The 17,755-nt window shown below is 42.6% G+C and overlaps 1 protein-coding gene across 1 annotated transcript in view; it reads right to left on the bottom strand.

Annotated features, from left to right (window-relative positions):
* LOC138663402 (oocyte zinc finger protein XlCOF6-like) overlaps positions 1-15,952 on the bottom strand; it is an 85,213-nt gene extending 69,261 nt beyond the window's left edge. Inside the window, exons 1-7 of the mRNA XM_069749587.1 lie at positions 15,903-15,952; positions 8,849-8,957; positions 4,404-4,553; positions 4,095-4,274; positions 3,888-4,011; positions 3,727-3,806; positions 3,440-3,530 (exon numbers count right to left, since the gene is read on the bottom strand). Of these exons, the coding sequence (XP_069605688.1) occupies positions 3,440-3,530; positions 3,727-3,806; positions 3,888-4,011; positions 4,095-4,274; positions 4,404-4,481 (553 nt within the window). The 5' untranslated portion in view covers positions 4,482-4,553; positions 8,849-8,957; positions 15,903-15,952. The remainder of the gene's footprint in view (positions 1-3,439; positions 3,531-3,726; positions 3,807-3,887; positions 4,012-4,094; positions 4,275-4,403; positions 4,554-8,848; positions 8,958-15,902) is intronic.
* Positions 15,953-17,755: the final 1,803 nt, after the last annotated feature.

The following is a 17,755-nucleotide window of genomic DNA, read 5'->3' as shown; positions in this document are numbered from 1 at the left end:
CATGATCTTACAGACTTGTTCACTGTGCAAGTAGCCCATGTGTTCCTGTTTCCATAGCAGGTAACACTGTAGCACAAGCCTATGAGTCTCTGTGTAAGTCCAGATACATGTACAGGAGTTGAAAGATGAAGGTTAAGACAATCTCTGGGATCTGAAAAATAGAGCAGATAGTGCCAACCTTGTTCCTGGTGGCCATTTTTTCAGCTGCCAGGCGATCATAAACAGTGCCCCATTACATTGTGCCTGCAAACTATACCAGCAAGATCTGCATTCAAATAGCTAAATAGCGCTCCTTCAATTTTTAACTCTGTCACGTGCCCAGACAGTAGTGTACAACTGCATGTAGGGTATTGTCGGATTCAAGGGAAGTTGGAAAATAACTTTTTAAGGTTCATTTATTTATCTTTTGTGAAAAATTCCAAAGTTATTACCACATAAAGTGATACATGTCAGATGTGAAAAATGGGCCCTGATTAGGAACACAAATCTGTCTGCTTGAAATAAGCAAACTCAACAGTCGTCTTCAGAGAAAAAAAGTAGTGATAAAACCTCTCTGGAGTAATTAGAGTATGGGGATCAATAGCTCTTGTCAATCTAAACTATCGTAAGGACCAATATTTTCTGTCAGATGAGTTTCTTGAAGAAATACTACACATTTAAAGAAAACTTTTTAAAATACTACAGAGCTGAGGTGTTTTAAATTGAGATCTTCGACATTTGGACGAGGCAATGGAGACCTTTTTTATGGACTACCAGGGAATAACAGATTCACATAAGTGAGGCAGGCTGATCCCAAAACAATCAAGCTATTGTACAGAATGAAACTGTAAAAAAGACATAGAATGAAAAAAGTTACACCCCCATAACAATGTATGTATGAATGGAGAAGTCCAACACTATACCAAAGTTGAAGCAGAAGTCCAGCGTGGGTGATGTCCATAAAAAAATACCTTTTATTCCATTTTCATTAAAAGCACATAAGTCCAAAATCAATTTTTATATCCAAAGACACAAAAATGGGTGATTCATACCAGGGACAGTCACAGGCTTAAAGTGCATTAAAATCAAACGCGTTTCAACAGTCGTGCCTCCTTAGTCATCGTGATATACCAAAGTTGCACTCATTTATGGTGGACTATTGAAGCAACTATGAGTTCTGATCTCAGGAGAGATTGTGCAGTAATCTGAATCCCTTATGATAGAGAACATATTATTTTTGGTGAAGAATCAACAACAAGTGGAACACAATTGTGAAGTTATTGGTTATTTTAAATTTTTGTGGAAATTCAAAAACGGAAAAGTGGGGAGTCCAATATTATTCAGCCCCTTTAACTTAATGCTTTGTTGCGCCACCTTTTACTGCGATTACAGCTGCAAGTCGCTTGGGGTATGTCTCTATCAGTTTTGTACATCGAGAGACTGAAATTCTTGCCCATTCTTCCTTGGCAAACAGCTCGAACTTAGTGAGGTTTGATGAAGATCGTTTGTGAACAGCAGTTTTCAGCTCTTTCCACAGATTCTCGATTGGATTGAGGTCTGGACATTGACTTGGCCATTCTAACACCTGGATATGTTTATTTGTGAACCATTCCATTGTAGATTTTGCTTTATGTTTGGGGTCATTGTCTTGTTGGAAGACAAATCTGTCCCAGTCTCAGGTCTTTTGCAGACTCCAACAGGTTTTCTTCAAGAATGGTTCTGTATTTAGCTACATCCATCTTCCCATCAATTCTAAACATCTTCCCTGTCCCTGCTGAAGAAAAGCAGGCTCAAACCATGATGCTGTCACCACCATGTTTGACAGTGGGGATAGTGTGTTCAGGGTGATGAGCTGTGTCGCCTTTACGTCAAACACATAGTTTGGCATTGTTGACAAAAAGTTTGATTTTGGTTTCATCTGACCAGAGCACCTTCTTCCACATGTTTAGTGTGTCTCCCAGGTGGCTTGTTGCATACTTTAAATGACGCTTTTTATAGATATCTTTGAGAAATGGCTTTCTTCTTGCCACTCTTCCATAAAAGCCAGATTTGTGCAGTGTACGACTGATTGTTGTCCTATGGACAGACTGTCCCACCTCAGCAGTAGATCTCTGCAGTTCATCCAGAATGATCATGGGCCTCTTGGCTGCATCTCTGATCAGTCTTCTTCTTGTTTGGGATGAAAGTTTAGAGAGACGGCTGGGTCTTGGTAGATTTGCAGTGGTATGATACTCCTTCCATTTCAATATGATCACTTGCACAGTGCTCCTTGGGATGTTTAAAGTTTTGGAAATCATTTTGTATCCAAATCCGGCTTTAAACTTCTCCACAACAGTATCACGGACCTGCCTGTTTTGTTCCTTGGTCTCCATGATGCTCTCTGTGCTTCAAACAGAACCCTGAGACTATCACAGAGCAGGTGCATTTATACGGAGACTTGATTACACACAAGTGGATTATATTTATCATCATTAGGCATTTAGGACAACATTGTTTCATTCAGAGATCCACAATGAACTTCTGGAGTGAGTTTGCTGCACTGAAAGTAAAGGGGCTGAATAAAATTGCACGCCCCACTTTTCAGTTTCGAATTTCCACAAAAATGTAAAATAACCAATAAATTTCATTCAACTTCACAATTATGTTCCACTTGTTGTTGATTCTTCACCAAAAATTTACATTTGGTATCTTTATGTTTGAAGCATGATATGTGGGAAAAGGTTGAAAAGTTCAAGGGGGCCAAATACTTTCGCAAGGCACTGTATATTACAGGCATCAGCCACGCACAGCTTAGAGATATATCATGGCACAGGTATAATGTATTTTATGTAGTTTATCACAATCCTGTTTGAAATCAGTCAGTTTTAAAAAAAAACTGAAAAGTCAGGATAAAGAGAAACTGTGTTATTATTGTACAGAAATTCACACTTGGCCTCACTGCACATTTAATGTAGTTGATCATAAAAGTGAAGTTTGGCCAGAAAGGCTGGATCTGGTCTTCTATGGGCCATATGAGCACATTGTTCAGAACAGAAGAAAAAGAAGGTAGATTCATCCCCCCAAAAATATCAGGGTTCTGGGAAGCTAACAGCATCATTACCCTCCGCTTTCTCGAACAGGCCCATCATAATATTTTTCTTGAAGTGATTTTCTAATTTGTCACCACATTCTACGTACGCTGTCATTTGGCTTTGTAGTTTACAGATCTGGGCAGGTAAGAGTCAGCGTCTCCTAATACCAGAGGGTAGGTGGATCCTCCAGGTTGTAAGTTCTCTAGAAAAGGGCTTTCAATCCCCAAAGTAATTGGAATAGTTATGGGTGGAGGAAAAATGTTGCGACCTAGAGAAATAATGGTGATCACACGATTGTGATACGGCCACACTACACCACCGATAAAGCAGCCACAGCTGGTGACTGAGAAGAATCTGTGACTTCTCTGCATTTAGTGGTTACTACTCACCTGAGTAGTCATATGTAGGAATCTCCTCTTTACACCGCTCATCACCCCTCACATATGTCTCTGTAGTATTAATATGGGTCAGATCTTCACCCTGAAACAAATATTGTAAAAGTCACAGATAGACGGAGAAGTCACATCTATGATCAGCTCTAATCCTGACATTTCCACCGTCCTCATTACACAAGTATAAAACAGATAATACTGGTGGATAAAACAAGACTGTGCATCAGATCTCCACAGCCGTCAACACATCACAGGGGATCTCATGACACCTTCTCTCCATCTACCTGATGATCCTTAGGAACATTGTGATCTTCTTGTTTACAGTCCTGTGGAAGAAGAGGTGTTGTCATCTTACTGGATATATCTGGAAGAAACACATGTGAACTGAATTAATTCTTTACATACAGATAATTATAGGCCGTGTGTATTTACTCCTGCCTATTACCTGGTGATGTGAGGGGCTGGGGAACTTCCATCATATTGTCCTTGTACAGATCTTTATGTCCTTCTAAATACTCCCACTCCTCCATGGAGAAATAGACGGCGACATCCTGACACCTTATAGGAACCTGACACATACAATGATACTGTCATCCCCCCGATCCCTTCATAGCGTTACTGTATAATGTCCCAGCATTCCCAGCAGTGTCACCTCTCCAGTCAGCAGCTCAATCATCTTGTAGGTGAGTTCTAGGATCTTCTGATCATTGATGTCCTCATGTATCAGGGGGTGAAGTGGAGGCTCCGTGATAGGGCTCCGGGGTCTTCCCCATCCATCAGACACAGGGTCTTGACAGCGTTCACTAGAGGTCTTCTTCACTACTGTGTAATCCTGGTTATGGAGAGACACATTAATAAATCTCACTACAGACATTTCCAGAGTCCTCACCTCTCCAGTTCTGTCCATCTGTTATTCCCATAGATTAGAATGATGTAATGTGACGTCATCAGAATCTCTCACCTCTCCAGTAAGCCGGAAGAGAATCTCTAGGGTGAGGTGTAATATCCTCTCCGCCATCTTGTCTCTGTCCATATCCATCTTTGATGAGTAAATCAGGAAAATTCTCTTATATAGAAGATCTTCACTGAGAGGATCCGATATTGTGGAGACCTGAACGAGAAGAAGATGAGCCGATGTAACATCATAAAAATCATGAAAAAAAAGCCGATGTAACATCATTGTATTTTGGGTGATATTGACCACTTAATACATATTTCTTTTCTTGCTTGGTCATTTTTTTTCTTTCCTCTGGATATGATGTTTTAGGATAAAAATTCCCATCCATAGACTTTCATATATTACTTAAAAAACACCCCCCAAAAAGTTAAAATGTTACAAAATAAACTTAATGATGGAGGTACTGAAGGAAGATTATACTGTGTGTGTGAACCAAGAAAGGGGCACCATACTGCATCAAGAAGTGAGGAATCATTATCTAGTGGTTTGGGTGTTAGCATATTGTACAGGGCATATTGTGTTATAATATGTTTGAAGGTTGGCAGTACTGTGGGAACATTATACTGTATTGGAGGGGATGGTGGTACTGTGGGTACATTATACTGTGTTGGAGGGGATGGGGGTACTGTGGGATTATACTGTGTGGGGGCCAAGAAAGAGGCACCATACTATGAGAGTAATACATGTCTCCTTAGTTCCCGTCTTTCATAGTTGGGTCGTTTGTATCTATTAGCAGAAAAGAAACAAAACCATTGTGATTCTTATAAAGAGACAACACAAAACCCCCCTAAATATAACATTTTATAACAACCCCACAATCTGTGACTCTTCAGGGTAAATTGCTCTCTCACCATTGGATTAGAGCTGATGCTATGAAGCTAAAGTGACTAAACAGACTTTCTGTCACCTCCATAAAGGGGCACTTTTCCGTGTTTGTCAGAACTGTCCGAGGATTATTAGAGGTGATAGTTTCCCCCCAATCATAAGGGACACCTGTGGATATTGGGGTCTTTACCTGCTACAGTTCTGGTGGGATTTACTCAGTAAAGTGCTGAAATAACTTTCTTCCAAAGGGTTAAATGGCGTCTGTGACTTCAATGTCTTTCTATGAAGCTTCTTCTCTGAACTTTCTTACTCTGTTTTCTGCCGTATTTCTATTACTCTCCGGAATCAGGAATGTATTAAGTCCTATAGAAACTGCGGAGAAAGAATCATTTCTAATTCAGTGTTTCCAGGATTCTCCTGGTGGGAATTGGCTGCGATATCCCCTGTGCAATATATTTCTAGTATTAATCCTGTCACTCTATGGAGGTGCAGTGGTTGTTTGTCTTTTCCTCTTTGTTGTTGTTTCTTGTGTCATTTATTATCTTTATGTCACATTTGTGTATTGGTTCTGATTAGTGATGAGCGACTATACTCATTGCTCGGGTTTTCACAAGCACGCTCGGGTGGTCTCCGAGTATTTATGACTGCCCGAGCACGCTCGGGTGGTCTCCGAGTATTTATGACTGCCCGAGCACGCTCGGGTGGTCTCCGAGTATTTATGACTGCTCGGAGATTTAGTTTTCCTTGCCGTAGCTAGATGATTTGCGGATACTAGACAGCTTGATTACATGTGGGGATTCCCTAGCAACCAGGCAACCCCCACATGTACTCAGGCTGGCTAACAGCTGTAAATTATCCAGCTGCGGCAAGGAAAGCTAAATCTCCGAGCAGTCATAAATACGCGGAGATCACCCAAGCGTGCTCGGGGAAAACCCAAGCAACTAGTATATTCGCTCATCACTAGTTCTGACATTTGGTATCCCCTTGTCATGTGATAATCACTATAAAAGGAACACCCAAGGGATATGACACGTGCTTAAAAAATGCGTCTGACCTCAGAACGTGGTAACAGGTGAATTTTCACACTTTAACTCCCTTTTCATGATATCGCCATGAAACACTGTGTATGCCGACAGCTGATTGATTTCACATCACGGTTCTGACAAGATCTTCTCCTGGATTGTTTAATAAGACTTACAGGAGGAGCCGATCCAGAAAGCAGAAGATCCATCAAGTATTCACCACATATTCCTCCAAATTCCCTGAAGTGTTGTCAATTGTATCCATTAGTGATGAGCGAGAACTAAAATGCTTGAGTGCTTGTTATTCGAATCAAGCAGGTTGGACGCTTGGACTCGAGCACCGAGTATAGCGAAAGTCAATGGGAAAGCATTTTACCAGAAGACCTCAGCAGGAGGGCTGGGGGGCAGCAAAATCCTGAAATGTTTGAAATCACTGTTCAAATGGAATGGGAACAGCATGGTGAAGACGCCTGGACACAGACTGGTTACTAAATAAATAAATAATTTAAAAAATCACATGGGGTCCTTTCCCATTTTTGATAACTACACAGCTGACATCAACCCTCAAAAATATTACCCCGATTGCCCATGCACCTGGAAAAAGCCAGGCAAAATGCCAGGATTGATGCATCTAATATAATGCGCCAATTTGGGGGCTGCTGCGGGCTGGTATTTTTCGGCTCGAAAGGGGCTTTTTTTATTAATTATTTAAGAGGTTTAAAAAAGTTAACCCCTTACCACCATGCGCGGTATGTTTACTGCTCTGTGGGAGCTGGTTCTCGCAAAGCAAAGTATATATACGGCACTGCTATTTCTGGTCACCGCCTGCATCGTGCGGTGACTACTTTAAGATGGGACAGCAGACCATCCATGCACGTTGTCCTGGGGGGGTCTGAACCCCCCCCCCCCCCCCACATCAGCAATGTGTCAAAGTTTTAAAAAAAATACAAGCCACATGGTGTTTCATTGGTGGCCAGTGTGGTGGTGCGACTCATCTGTGATCATAGCAGCACCAGCAACTCACCCATCCCAGACCACACCATCCCAGTTCCAGTCCCCACATCCCCTCTCTCCTCCAAATTTAATTTTTAGTGCACTTTTTGCGCCTTTTTTTTTGTTTTCCATGGCGTTTGTGCTCTTTCCATGTCAGAGATTGCGCCAAGGGACTTTTATTAGTTGCTCAGTGTAGCAGATTTTTCAGTGTAAGCGACTTCCGATTGTTTAAAAAACAAAACAAAACCATAATTAGTAAAGTGTAGTTTCATAGGTAGAGGAGTAGCGAGTTAATGTAGCGGATGTCACAGTGTTTGGTGCCGTCTAATCTTGTTTTAGAGAAGAAAAAATTGTACACAGTAGATGTATACATAGGGAGTTAGGGTCTTTCTTTTGCATTAAAAAAATTGTTATTTCCTGGTAATTTCTAGTGCATTAGGGGACATACGTTACTTTGTTAGTGACGTTCCTTTTTCTTTTTGCACAAAAAAGAATTACAGTGGATACGGAAAGTATTCAGACCCCTTTAAATTTTCATTCTTGTTTCATTGCAGCCATTTGGTAAATTCAAAAAATTTAATTTTTTTTCTTGTTAATGTACACTCTGCACTCCATCTTGACTGAAAAAAACAGATATGTAGGATTTTTGGCAAATTTATTAAAAAAGAAAAACTGAAATATCACATGGTCATAAGTATTCAGACCCTTTGCTCAGAATTGAGAAGACGCCCCTTTTGAGCTAGTACAGCCATGAGTCTTCTTGGGAATGATGCAACAAGTTTTTCAGAACCTTGATTTGGGGATCCTCTTCCATTCTTCCTTGTAGATCCTCTCCAGTTCGGTCAGGTTGGATGGTGGACAGCCATTTTCAGGTCTCTCCAGAGATGCTCAATTTGGGTTTAGGTCAGGGCTCTGGCTGGGCCAGTCAAGAATGGTCATAGAATTGTTCTGAAGCCACTCCTTTGTTATTTTAGCTGTGTGCTTTGGGTCATTGTCTTGTTGGAAGGTGAACCTTCGGCCAAGCCTGAGGTCCAGAGCACTTTGAAAGAGGTTTCATCCAGGATATCTCTGTACTTGGCTGCATTCATGCTTCCTTCAATTGCAGCCAGTCGTCCTGTTCCTGCAGCTGAAAAACACCCCCATAGCATGATGCTGCCACAATGTTTCACTGTTGGGATTGTATTGGGCAGGTGATGAGCAGTACTTGGTTTTCTCCACACACACCGCTTAGAAATATCACCAAAAAGTTATATCTTCATCTCATCAGACCAGAGAATCTTTTTTCTCATACTCTGAGAATCCTTCATGTGTTGTTTAGCAAACTCTATACGGGCTTTCATATGTCTTGCACTGAGGAGAGGCTTCCGTCGGGCCACTCTGCCATAAAGGCAAGACTGGTGGAGGGTTGCAGTGATAGTTGACCTTGTGGAACTGTGAGCATGCTGCAGGATGCAGTGATGGACAGGAGACAGAGTAAGGGTTAAGAATTTTACTTAACACAGGGATACTACATGCAGGGAGATTAAAGGTTAACTCAGGGGGGTTGGGTAGGCATATCAACAGTTTGGATAAGATGCAGGGGTTAAGAAACAGTGGAAAAGGAATTACCAGTTCTTCGGGAGGTAACTTATCCTGTCACACGTTTATCAAGATGTGGTCATCCCGGAACAGGTGATGGTGCCAACAACAGCTGACACGGCGCTTGTCCAATATGGTCCTGGAAGAAAACATGATCCATCATCTGGCAGCAAGGAGGATCACAAGGAAATGAACAGCATGTGACTTAAATATGAGTGTCTGAGCAAAGGGTCTGAATACTTATGACCATGTGATATTTTCAGTTTTTCTTTTTTAATACATTTGCAAAAATTTCTACATTTCTGTTCTTTTTCAGTCAAGATGGGGTGCAGAGTGTACATTAATGGGGAAAAAATGGAACTTTTTTGCATTTACCAAATGGCTGCAATGAAACAAAGAGTGAAAAATGTAAAGGGGTCTGAATACTTTCCGTACCCACTGTATTTGCATTGAGTAAATGTTATGGCTATATGCACACATTGCGGATTTGACACTGTGGAATTTTCTGTGCAGATTCTGCATTTCTTGGCAGAAAATGCAGGTCAGAATCTGCCCTTTTTTTGCGGATTTTGTGCATTTTCTTTTGCGGATGTGCTGTGGATTTCTTCCTTTTTTTACCCCTGCGGATTTTTTTTACGGAATGGGTGCAGAAACGCAGCAGATACGCAAAAAGAATTGACATGGTTCATTATTTGAATCTGCTGTGTTTTCCATGCCGCACTATTAGCACAGCATTTTTTCCCATTGATTTACATTGTACTGTAAATCACTTGCGGATCTGCAGCATTTCTTCACAGAAAAGAATGCTGCGGATCCACAGGAAATCTGCAACGTGTGCACATACCCTTAGGTAGTGCATTAGAGGAGCGTACGTTGTTTTGTTGGTGAAGTCCATTTTTGTTTTGCAAAAAAATAATGCTTAGCGCTGGGTAAATTTATAGGGAAGGCATTAGTGTAGTGAAGGTCTCTAAAATTTTTTATACAAACTTTTTTTACATCTGATTTTTCTTTTCAATTTTTTCTTCTAAGTGTTTTCTTCTATTTTTTCACTCTACTTTTTTTTTCGACTTTTTATAATAGATAGTATCCTATACACAAGCCCCACACATTACACGTATAAAGTAACGCTTACACACACATTCCCGGGGTTCTGAAAAATAAAATAAAACTGGCTTATTCATAAAGACACTATTCACCAGAGGAGGAATACGCTTTCCTTGCCTCTGACACTGATTCAGCCAGTGAGGAAGATGCCACATTCTTCTATTCCTCCTTCTCATATAGTGAGGAAGGACCCTCAGAAAGGCACCCTAGGACCCAGGCAACCCCTGCAGCAATCGATCCCACATAGATTGCATCTCCCGAAAATTATCAGCCCGTCATTCCGGATTTCATCAGCAGCTCTGGAATACAGTTTGATGATACAGACCTCACTGAAATTGATTTCTTCAAATTCATTTTCAGGAAACAATTAATCTTATGGTGGCCCAGACATCTTACGCCAGTTACCAAAATTGGGTCACTTGTGGGGGGTTTCAACTGTATAGGCACATCAGAGGCTCTTTAAACGTGACATGGCGTCCACTCTCAATTCCAGGCAATTTTGCGTTTAGAAAGTCAAACGGTTCCCCTTCCGTCCCAATACTTGCCGTGCACCCAAAAAGTGATGTTCCCCTACATATGGGGTATCAGCGTATACAGGAGAAATTGCACAACAAGTTTTGAGGTCCACTTTCCCCTGTTACCCTTGTGAAACTAAGAAATTGGGCTAAAAGATAATTTTTGTGACTAAAAAGTTAAAAGTTCATTTTTTTGCTTCCATGTTGCTTCAATTCCCGTGAAGCACCGTGAAAGGTTAATAAACTTCTAAAATGTGGTGTTGAGCACCTTGAGGGGTGCAGTTTTTAGAATGGTGTCGCGTTTGGGTATTTTCAGCCATATAGACCCCTCAAACTGACTTCAAATGTGAGATGGTCCCTAAAAAAAATGGTTTTGCAAATTTTGTTGTAAAAATGAGAAATCGCTGGTCAAATTTTAACCCTTATAAAATACATTCCTAACCAAGAAATTATGTTGCAAAAATTGTGCTGATGTAAAGTAGACTTGTGGGAAATGTTATTTATTAACTACTTTGTGTGACATGACTTTCTGACTTAAAGGCATAAAAATTAACATTTTGAAAATTGCAAAATTTTCACCTAATTTAGATTTTTTTTAACAAATAAACGTAAGTCATATTGACCCCTTAGCGACCGTCGATACGCCTTTTAACGGCGGCCGCTAAGGGTACTTAAACCACAGCGCCGTTAATTAACGGTGCTGTGGAAAAAGTAAATAGCGCCCCCCAGAGAACATGATTCGGGGGAAGTTTTACCAACCCCGCATTTGCGATCGCCGGTAATTAACCGTTTACCGGCGATCGCAAAAAAACAACAAAACGCGATCTCTTTTTAATTTCTCTGTCCTCCGATGTGATCGCACATCAGAGGACAGAGAAAAGGGGTCCCAGATAGCCCCCCCGATACTCACCTATCTCCCCCGGTGCTCCTCGTGGCTCCCGGTGAGCGCCGCCATCTTCAAAATGGCGGGAGCATGCGCAGTGCGCCCGCCGGCCGGCACCGGGAGAATCTTTGGGGTCTCGGAACATGATCGGGGTCGGTTTTACCGACCCCTGTTTTGCGATCGCCGGTAATTAACTGTTTACCGGCGACCGCAAAAAAAAAAAATCAAAGTGTAATTCTCTGTCCTCTGATGTGATCGCACATCAGAGAACAGAGAAATAGGGGGATTCGGGGACCCTATTACACTTACCGGTGTCCCTGGATCCTCCTGCTGCTCCTCCTGGCTGCCGGGGAAAAGAAAATGGCGGGCGCATGCGCAGTGCGCCCACCATCTATCGCCATCTGCCGGCCGACAGGAGAAGAGCAGTTGGGGCTAAAATTAGGGTTAGGGCTAGGGTTAGGGTTGGGGCTAAATTTAGGGTTAGGGTTGGGGCTAAATTCAGGGTTAGGGTTCTTTCACACTTACGTCGGTATGGGGCCATCGCAATCGGTCGGCCCGACATACCGATGCACGTTATGAAAATTGTGCACAACGTGGGCAGCGGATGTAGTTTTTCAACGCATCCGCTGCCCAATCTATGTCTTGGGGAGGAGGGGGCGGAGTTACGGCCACGCATGCGTGGTCAGAAATGGCGTACGCGATGTACAGAAAAACGTTACATTGAACGTTTTTTGTGCCGACGGTCCGCCAAAACACAACTGATCCAGTGCACGATGGATGCGACGTGTGGCCATCCGTCACGATCCGTCGGCAATACAAGTCTATGGGCAAAAAAACGGATCCTGCGGGCACATTTGGAGGATCCGTTTTTTGTCCAAAACGACGGATTGCGACTGATGCCAAATGACGCAAGTGTGAAAGTAGCCTTAGGGCTAGGGTTAGAGTTGGGGCTAAAGTTAGGGCTAGGGTTGGGGCTAAAGTTAGGGTTAGATTTGGGGTTTGGATTAGAATTGGTATTAGGGTTAGGGTTGGCATTAGGGTTACGCTTGGGATTAGGGTTAGGTTTGGGATTAGGGTTAAGGTTAGGGTTGTGATTAGGGGTGTATTGGGATTAGGGTTAGGTTTGAGGTTAGGGTTGAGATTAGGATTAGGGGTGTTTTGGATTTAGGGTTTTGATTAGGGTTATGGTTAGGGTTGACATTAGGGTTATTTTGGGGTAAGGGTTGTGATTATCGTTAGGGTTAGTGATTAGGATTATCGATCGGGTTGGGATTAGGGTTAGGGGTGTGTTGGGGTTAGGGTTGGAGCTAGAATTGGGGGGTTACTACTGTTTAGGTACATCAGGGGCTCTGCAATCGCAACATAACGCTCACAGACCATTCTATCAAAGTCTGCATTCCAAAACAGCGCTCCTTCCCTTCCGAGCTCTGCCGTGCGTCCAAACAGTGGTTTACCCCCACATATGGCACATCAGTGTACTCGGGATAAATTGGACAACAACTATTGCGGTCCAATTTCTCCTGTTACCCTTGTGAAAATAAAAACTTGGGGGCTACAATATCTTTTTTGTGGGAAAAAAAATATTTTTTATTTTCACGACTCTGCATTCTAAACTTCTGTGAAGCACTTGGGCATTCAAAGTTCTCACCACACATCTAGATAAGTTCCAAGGGGGGTCTAGTTTCCAAAATGGGGTCAATTGTGGGGGGTTTCCACTGTTTAGGCACATCAGGGGCTCTCCAAACGCGACATGGCATCCAATCTCAATTCCAGACAATTCTACATTGAAAAAGTAAAACGGCACTCCTTCTCTTCCAAGCTCTGCGGTGCGCCCAAACAATGGTTTACCCCCACATATTGGGTACCTAACATACCTAATAGGAATATACTCACCCTCGGACGCGCCCTGCTTCTTTCCGGCAGCCTTCCTTCCTAAGAATCAGCGCTTCCAGGACCTTGCGGTGACGTCGCGGCTTGTGATTGATCGCGCGAGCTGTCACATGGGCGGTCGCGCGACCAATCACAAGCCGCGACGTCACCGCAAGGTCCTGCAAGCGCTGATTCGAAGGAAGAAAGGCTGCCGGTTAGTACCAGGGCGCGTCAGAGGGTGAGTATAGCGATATTTTTTATTTTAATTCTTTATTTTACACTTAAATATGGATTCCGATACCGATTTCCGATATTGCAAACATATCGGAACTCGGGATCGGAATTCCGATACCAGATTCAGAAGATCGCCGACTTCATGGCCGACCCCACACAGGGGTCGGGTTTCATGAAACCCGACTTTGCCAAAAGTCGGCGACTTCTGAAAATGGCCGACCCGTTTCGCTCAACCCTAGTGCTCACCACACATCTAGATAAGTTCGTTAAGGGGTCTAGTTTCCAAAATGGTGTCACTTGTGGGGGGTTTCAATGTTTAGCCACATCAGGGGCTCTCCAAGCGCAACATGGCGTCCCATCTTAATTCCAGTCAATTTTGCATTGAAAAGTCAAATGGCGCTCCTTCCCTTCCGAGCTGTGCTATGCGCCCAAACACTGTTCCACTGTTTAGGCACATCAGGGGCTCTCCAAACGCGACATGGCGTCCGATCTCAATTCCAGACAATTCTACATTGAAAAAGTAAAACAGCACTCCTTCTCTTCCAAGCTCTGCGGTGCACCCAAACAGTGGTTTACCCCCACATATTGGGTATCGACGTACTCAGGAGAAATTGCAATACAACTTTTGTGGTCTAATTTCTCCTTTTACCCTTGTGAAAATAAAAATTTGGGGGCAAAAAGATCATTTTTGTAGAAAAAATGTGATTTTTTTATTTTCACGGCTCAACGTTATAAACTTCTGTGAAGCACATGGGGGTTCAAAGTGCTCACCACACATCTAGATAAGTTTCTTAAGGGGTCTTGTTTCCAAAATGGTGTCACTTGTGGGGGGTTTCCACTGTTTAGGCACATCAGGGGCTCTCCAAACGCGACATGGCGTCCAATCTCAATTCCTGCCAATTCTACATTGAAAAAGTAAAACGGCGCTCCTTCACTTCCAAGTTCTGCGGTGCGCCCAAACAGTGGTTTACCCCCACATATGGGGTATTGGCGTATTCAGGAGAAATTGCATAATAAAATTTATGGTTACATTTCTGTTTTTACACTTGTGAAAATAAAAAAGATGGTTCTGAATTAAAATGTTTGCAAAAAAAAGTTAAATGTTCATTTTTTCCTTCCACATTGTTTCAGTTCCTGTGAAGCACGTAAAGGGTTAATAAACTTCTTGAATGTGGTTTTGAGAACCTTGAGGGGTGTAGTTTTTAGAATGGTGTCACACTTCATTATTTTCTATCATATAGACCCCTCAAAATGACTTCAAATGTGATGTGGTCCCTAAAAAAAAAGGTGTTGTAAAAATGAGAAATTGCTGGTCAACTTTTAACCCTTATAACTCCCTAACAAAAAAAAATTTTGGTTCCAAAATTGTGCTGATGTAAAGTAGACATGTGGGAAATGTTACTTATTAACTATTTTTTTTGTGACATATCTCTCTGATTTAAGGGCATAAAAATACAAAGTTTGAAAATTGCCAAATTTTTAAAATTTTCGCCATATTTCCGTTTTTTTCATAAATAATCGCAAGTAATATCGAAGAAATGTTACCACTAACATGAAATACAATATGTCACGAAAAAACAGTCTCAGAATCAGCGGGATCCGTTGAAGCGTTCCAGAGTTATAACCTCATAAAGTGACAGTGGTCAGAATTGCAAAAATTGGCTCGGTCATTAAGTACCAAATTGGCTCTGTCACTAAGGGGATAAAGAAATTTTACAACTGTCATGAAGTACAAGAAGTCAGGAGAAAAAAATCTCAGAATCAGTGGGAACCACTGAAGTGTCCAGGGTTATTGCCTCAAAGTGACAATGGTCAGAATTGTAAAATTTGGCCTGGTCAGGAAGCTGGAAACAGGCTTCGGGGTGAAGGGGTTAAATACTTCCTATAGCGCCACATGAAAGACTCTAAAGGATACAGCTTTATAATCCTTAGGGGGCTGACAATAATCTAAGTGCTCCCTCCTATAACAGCTCTCCCTAACCGGCTTCCTGAGGACCGTGTGCCGAGCATCGTGTCACTGGGTCTTCTATAAACCCGATAACGTGATGCGGCCGGACAGTCACAGTAATACCAGAAGCAAACATGGCTGCAGCATCACCGTGTATGGCGGGCAATCCCTGCATGTTTATTGGCTGGGAACTCCAGCACGGCGCTCCATCACCTGCGATACTCCAGTAACAAGCTTGTCCGAGCTCCCGATGCCGGATCGAGTAGTGGAGAGCGGCTCACTCATCACTGGTATCTACATTATTGTGCTGGAGCCAGGAGAGGAATCATCGCATTGTGGGAGAACTTCTCTGGGCTTCTGTCCGCTCATCCTGCAGGTGTCTGACTGGAAATAATGTGGAACCAGCTAAGCCGCATTCTGTCCACAGCGGTTACCTCACCGTTCACACCACACAGAGGCCCCAAAAGAGTCTCCTCAGTGCTGAAATGGTTAATGTCCTTCCCTCAGTAATGGGGAATTTCCAGCACTTACCTCCACCTGCAGAGCAGCACTTCACATATACGGCTGTTCTGTTCCCACAGGACCTGTGATGAGGTCAGAGGAGAGAAGGAGTCAGGGGTCACATGATCAGGGGCCTCAGTGTATGCAGGACTCTGCTGTGCTGACAAGTATTCAGCTCGTCTGCTGGTGTTGCTCCTTTAAGAACAGGCAACGTTGCAAAAAGGAGAACAATTCCCCCCATTAAGTGATTGGATCCCCCCAGATCTTTCATAGATCTTAGTGATATTACAGACGGGAGTTTCCAAGAGCGCTAGATTCAGGAGTAATCCTATCTAAGAGAGCGGCCACAACCCCAGACGATGCAGCGGCCGGAGCAATGTTATTGATTGAGGGAATTTCTGAGAGCAGCAAATTAATAAGAATGTTTTACCGGAACCTCCTGGGGCATCAAGGAAAATCGTCTGCCATTTCCACCTGGAATCTGAGCCATAATTGCCAAATCCCCCGATCTGTGGTCATCAACCAGAAGAGGCTTATTTACTGGGACAAATCCTCTCATCTTCCCAAATTCTGGCTTTCCTCTCCCAGAATATCTCTGCCCATGACACAAAGGCTGGTGGAGCTGGTGCTGGTAACCTGTTGCTATTAGAGGGTCACTACTGATACATCGGCTCCTTTCTTCTAGAGTCAGGAGGACTGTGGTGAATCTGTCGGCAGTGACATTGATGTCTAAGTCCGGATTACCTCTCCTGTGCTCTCTATGAAGATCTTCTCTAGGATATTCTGTGTATTTGTCCCACAGAGCCCGGGGATTGGAAGGTGCACAGGTTGTAGTCATTATAGGGAGCAGGTTAGAAGATGAGGAGGAAAGCGAGTGAGGGACGCCTCCTGCAATGTCAGGTCCCAGTGTGGACCATCCTCCATCAGACCTCGCTTTTGGCATGGGCTCCCTGTAAGTGTTTGTTGGTTCAGTTGTATGTACAGAAGACGCTCGCTTTCCACCTTTTCATACAGATCTACTATATATTGATGAGAAAGTTGCCTCCATTGTTGTCTGATCATTATTTGGTAGGCGTAGAAGTCCAGCTGATGTGTTTATTGGTTGGTTTATTGGTCGGCCTAGCAGTGTTGGGATCAGTCTGCGTTAGATTATAGTGATCGCCATCTTGGCCATTCCACAATATTATAGGATATTGCAGAGCATCATATGATCTATGTGTTTCTGTAATACGCTGAAGATTTTAACTTCGTCGCTGAATAATTATATCGAAAGTCCCATCCAACCATTACAATAGCTACTTCATTAACACCGGGAGAATTAAATCTCCTTTTGTGCCACCAACCGGTGTCTTGTCTGCTCTTATTACACCCTGATATTCCGCACTCGCCATTATTTATAAGGCTGTATTATAAAGGTTTACTAACTGATTGTGTTGATGGAAAAATCTTTGCAAGTTCAAAACAATGTCTTTTTGTCTCAGGTATAGCTTCATAATTTCGATCAGCTTGTATCTGTTCATCTCCCGAACAGTACATTTGTAAAAATATTGAGTCTTAATTTGCTAAAGGAAGCATCAAACCTTTTTTGTATTGTACAGTATTTGTTTCGGGACTTTAAAAGTCGGCATACGAAAATCCTGCTTCCTTGAGTCCAGCTGTCGTACCAAAGGATGTCATCTGGAAAGATAAATTGTATCTACTAATACTTTACAGTAAATGCTTAGACTCATGTTTTGTTACTGATATGTATGAAAGAAGTGGTTCGACAGATAGACTTAAAAGTGGCAAACTGATATTACCATTGACCACCACATACCAGGCGATTTAAAAATAAACATTTTTGCTTGACAATGTTCTCATATTACGTCCATTTTGCTTACTAT

This window comes from Ranitomeya imitator, chromosome 2, assembly GCF_032444005.1.
Source record: "Ranitomeya imitator isolate aRanImi1 chromosome 2, aRanImi1.pri, whole genome shotgun sequence".
Lineage (NCBI taxonomy): Eukaryota > Metazoa > Chordata > Amphibia > Anura > Dendrobatidae > Ranitomeya > Ranitomeya imitator.
Note: the sequence above shows the minus strand (reverse complement) of the source record. Positions and strands in the feature narration are given on the sequence as shown.